The 9,208-nt window shown below is 42.1% G+C and overlaps 1 protein-coding gene across 1 annotated transcript; it reads left to right on the forward strand.

Moving 5' to 3' along the window:
• The first annotated feature begins 5,146 nt into the window (after window positions 1-5,146).
• Window positions 5,147-8,685, forward strand: fzd10 (frizzled class receptor 10). Its single transcript, XM_039804486.1, has one exon. The coding sequence runs from the start codon at window positions 5,467-5,469 to the stop codon at window positions 7,231-7,233; it is 1,767 nt and encodes a 588-aa protein (XP_039660420.1). The 5' UTR covers window positions 5,147-5,466; the 3' UTR covers window positions 7,234-8,685.
• The last annotated feature ends 523 nt before the right edge of the window (window positions 8,686-9,208 follow it).

Raw genomic sequence — 9,208 nt, forward strand, 5'->3', positions numbered from 1 at the left:
TTGCCACTGAACTGATTTTAACACAACACAAAATTACTGCCAGGTTAACAGTATGGTATGCCAACACGGTCTCACGGCAGTTTGTGTAATGGTCACATTATTTTTAATCTATTGATACGTGTTCACAGGGACATTTTTGTTTGTTTTGTTTTGTGGTGGCCAGCACGAAATGGTCTATACGGAGATTAACGGGGAAAGCAAACGCCACACCCTGGGGGAGGACGCCTCACACGCCGGGAGACGGACGCGGGGAACACGCGACAATAACGGGACGGTTAACGGGGAAACAAAACGCCACACACGGGACGTGATCCCCGGCCTCCTGGGTAAAGTCCGGAATTGTTTGACCCATTCACCACCCCAACCAACCTCCTTACGCGGATTTTCGGCATTTAATAGGCTACTACTCGCTACCGTAGACGTGCTGGGACATATGCTTCCCATTTAAATACATTAGTTTACTGGCCACCACGAAACAAACGACAAAAACGTCCCTGTGAACATGTATCTATAGATTAAAATAACGTGACCATTTGACGTACTGCCATGAGACTGGGTTAGGTATCCGTCAGGAAAATGTAAGCATGGCAGCTAAAAGCATTGCTTACAAACTGGGAAGATATTAGCATTTGCCATTTTGAAATGAAGTGATGAATGTGAGATATTTTTTCGGACCAAGCCCCTTCAAACGTTAACAGCTGGATACGTGGAATCTGAGAAGCACATGTGCTGCATAGGAGGAGGGTATTGTGTTCATAAGTGTACTCATACCCTATATTTATGCTTCTGCTCCACACACTGAGCGCTAACAGCTGAAATGCCACCACTGAGATATGCTGTGCTTAAACCATTTAGGCACGCTGGTGCCAGGTTTCTCATCTTGTCCAAACACATTTCGGAAATACTTCTAAAAGCACTTTGGTGACTCTTGTAAAAACTTACTAAAAGCCCCCCTGTTTACTTGTGATCAGTATTTCACCCCGATGAAGACCACGGCCAAAATCTTACCGCCACAAACTTTTTACAAGGTAATGTGAGTGAGGTCTGGAGGATCTCACACACATAAAAAAAAAGGTAAAAGGCCTCATAACCTGTTCTTCTGTCACGCCACCCAGCTCCTCCACGAACAGACCGACGCAATATAAAACCAAGATGGAGTTGCATTGTTGTTACTCACTGTAACAACAATGCACCATCAGGGTTTACGTGCGCCGTTTATTGCAGCGGTCTGTGTCGATGTGTTGTATGCGGTTTATTTTATGACACACTGTGACTTTTGTGCTGTGTCTTATGCAGGCCCGGCTCTCTACAGGAATTGTTTCGCTTTAATAGGCTAATAAAAGCACATCCATTCATTCATTTTCTAAAGCACTTATCCTGTCCAGGGTCACAGGGGGCTGGAGCCTATCCCATGCAAGAGACAGGATATCTGCTGGACAGGGCTAACGCATACAGTATATAGTAAGTGTAATACATCCATACTCATGGGGAGACGGTCATTTCACCATTCGTTTCACGAAAGCAGCGCTTGGTGAAAATGCAAAAAAAAACAAAAAACAACTCCACTTTATTAGTAACCACTGATTCACTGCGCAATCATAACAAATGAGCTCAAAATAAAGTTTTCTCGAGGGGAAGCTGAAGTGAATTATCCCGGTTCAACCAACGGTGGCGGTTTGTTTGTGCCTTTCTTCTCAGCGGGAGAACAATCATCACTGATTGGACCCATTGCTTTATGAATGCTGTTGAGTAATATCATTAATTACTTCATTTTATTAATTAAAAACATCTTCCTCTGAGAAGGTTTCATCACCAAGCTTACACAACATGGTAAATCACACCCAAAAATATTCTCTGCAGCACAGTGCCACAGACACTTGAGCTTATTAAGATGTGAAGAATGAAACAGCTTTTTACTGTAATGTGTCTGTAAGGCCAGCTAGACATTCACTTTGGAGTGAAAGTCTTTTATTAGAATCAGTGATTATAATAAAGGGTTTACAGATTGCATATAAAGAGGTGTCTGCGATTGAAAATTCCCATTAAACTCCCAAGACTGTAAAATAAATATGTAAATACGGTTGCATTTAAGGTTGCATTTGTGATGTCACTCAGAGCTGATTCAAAATCAGTCATATGGTCCAAAAAAGTAAGACATTGTAGGCTGTTGTGACAGTTCATGTATGGCTCTCAAAGTGTGACACAACTAAAGAAATAAACATCCAAGAAAAATGGTGAAAGTACTAAAATTGTCCACATCTGGTGCGCATACAGATGTCACTGTGAGAGAGGCTAAGCAGTATCTGAGCTACTAATGCAAACTTCTCTGGGCTTGACAATGTCAACACTTGAGGCTGGCATTTGTAAAAGGAATTTCACCTTCTTATTTATTTGCTGGACTACGTCCTTTATTGAAAATGACAGGATATGACCGCAAGGTGTTATTGAACATTGGTCAGATCACACTAAACTAAATTCTAAACGGATCCTAAAATGGGATGTGCTTTTATCAACAGCTTTTTAGACGCTTTCTCAACGAGTGGTTCCTTGTGCGTTCAAGAATGATTTCATACAGACAGCCAACTCTCTCTTAGTCAACAGAATATAGTCTTCTTTTTTTTTTACTTTTTATATCCATTATCTTCTCTTCTTATGTTATGTGTGTGAATATTGTTTGCAAACTCGCATCGAGCAATGAATAAAGCATACTCAGTTGAACTGAATTGAGTGAGAAGATGTGGTAAACCCATCTGCTTCTGCGTGTATACATTACATGAAATGCCGTGTATCAGCAATATATTATTATTTAAAGGGGAAATCATGCATGCAATCACTGTCATCTTAAACTGATCAGCATTCATTTTGCGTGCATGATATTGAACACTATGGTCTCTGATCATTATTTTTCAGTTTTTCTACACCAAAAAATCACTATGGGTGATTCCAGTCAGTATACAGGGAGATGTCAAAGTAACTACATTTACTCAAGTACTGTACTTTACGTGAATATTTCCATTTTGTGCTACTTTGTACTATATTTCAAGGGGGGAATTTTACTCTTTAGCCCACTACATTTATTTGATGGCTGATACAGGCCACTTTGCCAGTTCAGATTTTACATACAAAACATGTATCAACAAATAAAACATGGCGCATTTTTATAGAGTAAACTATTAAAAAATATATATATATGAATCAGTTCCACCTCGACTTGACAAGCTGCAACATGAAAATGCTGCTTACATGTTAACGCAAGAAACAGAATTCCAATAACACAACATAGCATAATGTAATACTCTGAAGGGTGGAATTCTGCATAATACTATACTTTTTATACTTTAAGAATAATATGCTATTAATATTCCTGTACTTTTTCATTTTGTGTGCAATTTTTACGTGTAACACAGTATTTTTTTTACTTATTGTGGTATCAGATCAAGTCAATATTATTTATATAGCCCAATGTAACAAATGACAAATTTGCCTCAGGTGGCTTTACAATCTATACAGCACATGACATCCTCTTTCCTTTTCGACCCTCACTTCAGATAAGTTAAAAAAACTCCCCCCAAAAACCTTTAAAGGGAAAACTAAATGGAAGAAACCTCAGAAAGAGCAACTGAGGTGGGATCCCTCTCCCAAGACGGACAGGCATGCAATATATGGCATGTGTACAGAATAGACCAATTTAATACAATTACAACATAGACGTATCCATATGACAAAATGATACGCAGTGTGTACATAATATACAGTATGAATAAGATGGGTCCAGGAGGATGTCGAGCAGCTTCCAGGTGTTGCCAAACAAATGGAGCCTGAGTCACACGGCCTCCTCTCCACCATGGAACATGGAAAGAGAACAGGCTACACAAACACACAAGAAGCAAAACTCATCATTCACACACACACACACACACACACACACACACACACACACACACACACACACACACACACACACACACACACACACAGATATATTGTTACTTTATGTCGAACAGCATCATCTCTGTTCTTAGACCCATGTTTGTTTAGTAATGTCTTCCTGTGCAGAAGAGACACTATGAAATTAGTGTTTTTATGGATTATCTCATTGTTTAAAGCATTTCCTTAGTTTAAGTAAACATCTGGATTATATTTGGCTTAATGCAAAATCAGAGGTGGCACTGGACCAGAACTATAATAAAAATATATAGAAAATGTTGTGTAACTGCAGATTGCAGCAGTAAAAAGTGAATGTGTGCTGTGTGCTATAGCCTACATGCTATTTTAGGGGAGGTGAGATGCATTCTAAAACTTATTTCACAAGGGAAAGCAATGGAAGATGGAAACATATGTTTGTTTGTTTTTCTAAACTTGCCCTGAAGTCACATCACATATGCAGACCGTTAAAATCAGTTGTAACCAAAGCTCTGGTTTTGGTGCGCCTGTGAGCCGTATTACGCAACATTTTGGGGATTCTCATAAAAAATTTTTTTAAAAATAATAAAAATAAATGCGTCCGGTTGTACCAAAAGTTGAAGTTTGCGGTTGAGCACAAACAAACAGAGAGAAGGGAAGTTTGCTGCGAGCCCTTTGAAACTGCTGTAATGAACAAGCTGTTCCGCACGATTTGAAAATAATCCGCGTGTCAGTGTCATCTTTCTTATGCAAAGCAGCTGTCTTTGAAGGCGGATCTTTTGGCAGGTTAGACCGGGACGGAGGCTCCGACCAGCTCTCAGACGAGCGCTGCCACCAAACCATCAACCGCCTGCTGACGGGAGGAGCAAAATTCCTGCAATTTCTTGGGACGCATTTCTTGTTATCACCGAGGATATTTATTTGACTTATTTTGCTGACTGATTCGTTGTTTCAGGTGCCTTGTGAGCAGCCATTCCCGCAGCCATAAAAACAGGACAAACAGGAGGACAATTCATTTTGTTGCGTTTCCCAAGTTGTCGCACAAGGACTGAAATCGCTCCGCTGCACAGACAGTCTCCGGGGTTGGAAAAAAAAACAAAAAAAGTGACATAAAACGTGGGGACGGATGAGTGAGAGTTTTTGGAAAGAATCGGAACACATTAGCACTCTCTTTTACTCCCAGTAGACTGAACTGCACGGTGCAAGAGAGAAAAAAAAAAAAAAAAAAAAAAAAAAAAGAGAGGCTGAAAGTAGCTCCAACACTTAACAGCTACAAACTGAGAAGGCTTGAAAGCATGGACGTGAACGCACCCGACTTCCAGCGAGAAAACGTGTTCGGACCACTGCGGGGTTTATGTTTTTATTAAACTCTGCGAGCCTAAAATGAGGAAACGATGGTCTTGCAGCAGATAGTTCTGTAAGTTTTTTTGTTGTTGTTGTCCATATTGATCTGACGCACAAACACCAGCCGGGTTTCATCACTGACTTTTTGAATGAGAAAAAACGTGTGTTGTGGTAGCGGTGAAACATTTGGCCCGTTTAGTTTTTTTTTTTCTTTAAATCATGAAAGGGAGAATGCGTTCAACTGTTAAACCGAGCCTCATCTACGTGCTGCTGGTCCTGTGGAGTGGTGGGGGTTCAGCCATTAGCTCAATAGACCCCGACTGGTCCGGAGAGGGGAGATGTCAACACATCAGCATCCCCCAGTGTAAGGACATTGGCTACAATATGACACGCATGCCAAATCTTATGGGCCACGATGACCAAAAGGAGGCAGCGATAAAGCTGCAGGAGTTCGCCACGCTGATACAGTTTGGATGCCACAGTCACCTCAAATTTTTCCTGTGTTCACTGTACGCTCCCATGTGCACGGAGCAGGTGTCCAACCCCATCCCAGCGTGTAGGGTCATGTGTGAGCAGGTCAAGCTGAAATGCTCTCCCATCTTGGAACAATTTAACTTCCCCTGGCCGGACTCTCTGGACTGCTCCCGGCTGCCGACCAAAAACGACCCAAACAACCTCTGCATGGAGGCGCCCAACAACGGCTCAGACGAGCCTCCTAAAGTCTCCCACACCCAGCCTCCAGATTTCAGGCCCCAGCGGCCTCTAAACGGACAGGACCTGCATCCTAAGGACAGCGGCAGCAGCAGGCAGACGTGCAGCAATCCTGGCAAGTTTCACTTTGTGGAGAAAAGTGAGTCCTGTGCCCCAAAATGCTACCCCAAAGTGGACGTATACTGGAGTCGGGGAGACAAGCAGTTCTCTCTGGTGTGGATAGCCATCTGGTCCATCCTCTGCTTTGTCTCCAGCGCCTTCACCGTGCTCACTTTCCTCATAGACCCGCAGCGGTTCAAATACCCCGAGAGGCCGATTATTTTTCTCTCCATGTCCTACTGTGTTTACTCGGTGGGCTACCTCATCAGACTTTTTGTGGGAGCTGACAGAATAGCCTGTGACCGAGACAATGGGGTGCAGTATATTATCCAGGAGGGTCTGGAGAGCACCGGCTGCACCATTGTGTTTCTCATTCTGTATTATTTTGGCATGGCCAGCTCCCTCTGGTGGGTTATCCTGACCCTCACATGGTTCCTGGCTGCGGGGAAGAAGTGGGGTCACGAGGCCATTGAGGCCAACAGCAGCTACTTCCACCTGGCGGCGTGGGCCATCCCGGCTGTGAAGACCATCATGATCCTGGTGATGAGGAAGGTGGCCGGGGACGAGCTGACGGGCGTCTGCTACGTGGGCAGCATGGACGTCAAAGCTCTCACGGGCTTTGTGCTCATTCCTCTCTCCTGCTACCTTATTATCGGCACTTCCTTCCTGCTGTCTGGCTTCGTGGCCCTCTTCCACATTCGTAAGATAATGAAAACAGAGGGTGAGAACACGGACAAGCTCGAGAAGTTGATGGTTCGAATCGGGGTCTTCTCCGTGCTCTACACTGTCCCGGCCACCTGCGTCATCGCCTGCTATTTCTACGAGAGGCTCAACATGGACTACTGGCGCGTCCTGGCAGCGGAGCAGAAGTGCGTGGACAGCAGCAGGCCGGAGTCAGACGAGTGCGTCATGAAGACTTCCATCCCGGCTGTTGAGATCTTCATGGTGAAGATTTTCATGTTGCTGGTGGTGGGCATCACTAGCGGCATGTGGATCTGGACCTCAAAGACACTGCAGTCATGGCAGAACGTGTTCAGCAGGAAGCTGAAGAAGAGGACGAGGAGGAAGGCTGCCAGTGTGTTTACCAGCAGCAGGCCTTACATCAAACCTCACCCATCTCTCAAAGGGCACAGTACTAAATATGAGCCTACACGGCCCCCTCCAACATGTGTATGAGCTGGCTCTTTTTAGTATAAACCCAAAACATACTTGTTAAAGCCCTTACTTAATGAGACTTTGTAATCAGAGTGCCATCAAAAAAAATATCAAAGTTCATGTTTTATTTATGCAAACTGCGTTGACGATAATGCAACGTGTTTTTTTTGTGTGTGTGTGTGTCTTGAGCCATCTCATGCAAATAGAGCTGCCTTTGTTTGAGAGGAAAAAAAAATCTGCTACTCCTGGATTCACTTATCCAACTGAGGAACTTGGTAGAGAGAAAAAAAATCGTATTGTCCCCCAGACAAAAAGAGTGGAATAAACCATTTGGATGTGCCACGGGGTCACTTGAATAATGTGCAATAGATGTTTTCCTTACAGGCAAAAAACACTTGTACTGTTAGTGACAGATTACAGACAATGAAAGGACACCACAGACAATGGAGAAAATTGGTTCAGGAGATGAGTGTTGTGCTTCGAGGCTTTTTAATGGAAATGGAGGCAGTGTCATATATATGTTTGAACTGGAGTGAGAGCAGCTGTTTAAAAGCGCTCAAGACCTTCCGAACTGCCCATTGGGAGGCAAATCCATGCCATAAATGAATCAAGCACTCGTTATTGAGAAGTTATTTGTACACGTTTACGTTGTAAAACGTTTGTTTTCCTCTCTTTTTTCCTTTGCTGTTTTATAGCACAAGGGGACATTTGTATATATTTCTAAAAACATCAGATTTTATAGAAAAATTAATAAAACGTTCTAGTTTTGAATGTCGTAAAAAGCCTGAATTGTGTTTTGCAACCGTGTTGTTCTTCCCTCTCATTCTCATACAGCCGCATAAAGCTGGTTTTGTCTTATCAATTTTACTATTGCAGCACTTGTGCCTTCTCGCTATTGTACGAAGTTCAGTTTGCAGCCGTCATTTTAATACATCATGAAAATCGAAATCATTCACCATCATTTGTTAATGTGATGGTATGTCAGAGCTGGGTTCAAACGATACGTTTGGCTGATTCAGAATAGCTTTAAATATAATTAACAGAGACAGCATTGTTTAGGTGACCAAAAGGTGACAAAAAGAGACATTTTTACAATAGTAATAACGGATTGATGTTCAGATCAGCTCATAAATGTTGTTCTGTACGTACACTGTATATCTCTTGCTTTGGCAAAACACTTGTACAAAAAGGATGTAACCATGCTTGACATGTTGGTGCTTAAGTCAACACACACAGAAAGCATAAATAGCAGCATCTCTATTCCAGTTTTTAAATGTTCATAAGGAAAAAATGGGACATTAATGTTTGTCTCTCTGGTGGCTGCATCAAAGACAACTTAAAGCAAAGAAATATGAAGTTAAAGGATTGTACATGGCCTTCCGTTTGCTGTTTATATTCAGGCAACAAAGTAACTTTGCATATAGTTTGAGGTTTAGTTGAGTTCATTTTTAATATAAAATCACATTTTATTCACAGGTTTGATGCAGTGGCTTTATTTTTTTTTGCATTTGGAGTACGTACTGTTTGAAGAGAAAATTGAATCTTGAAACAGTGCACAATTACAGCCATTATTCATCGAGATGAAAAGGGAAAGTGCTGGTGTCATCCCATAGACAAATTAGCATCTTCACAGTTGTGTTTATTTGACCAAAATGTCCACCGTTATAGCTGTGGTTTACATCAGGGTTTTGATAACCTGTTAATGATTTTTTATTTATTTTTTTAGATTCCTCACTGCTCTTATGCTGGATTATTATATAACCCTTTGTATAGTTCTTCAACCCCAGCTGAAGTGGTTATACAACTTTTTTTAGTCCCCTCTCTTCCCCTCCCTCTCTCTCTCTCTCTCTCTCTCTCTCTCTAGCTGTGTTGCGTGTGTCGCTGCGTATCAATGAAGGGGTTATACAATAATCCAGCGCTCATTCAGGACAGGATTAGACCGTTTGAAGGGTTTGACTTTGAAAAGAGGATCGCTGCAAACCAAAAATACAAAATA

Source organism: Perca fluviatilis, chromosome 6 (assembly GCF_010015445.1).
Source record: "Perca fluviatilis chromosome 6, GENO_Pfluv_1.0, whole genome shotgun sequence".
Classification (NCBI taxonomy): Eukaryota; Metazoa; Chordata; class Actinopteri; order Perciformes; family Percidae; genus Perca; species Perca fluviatilis.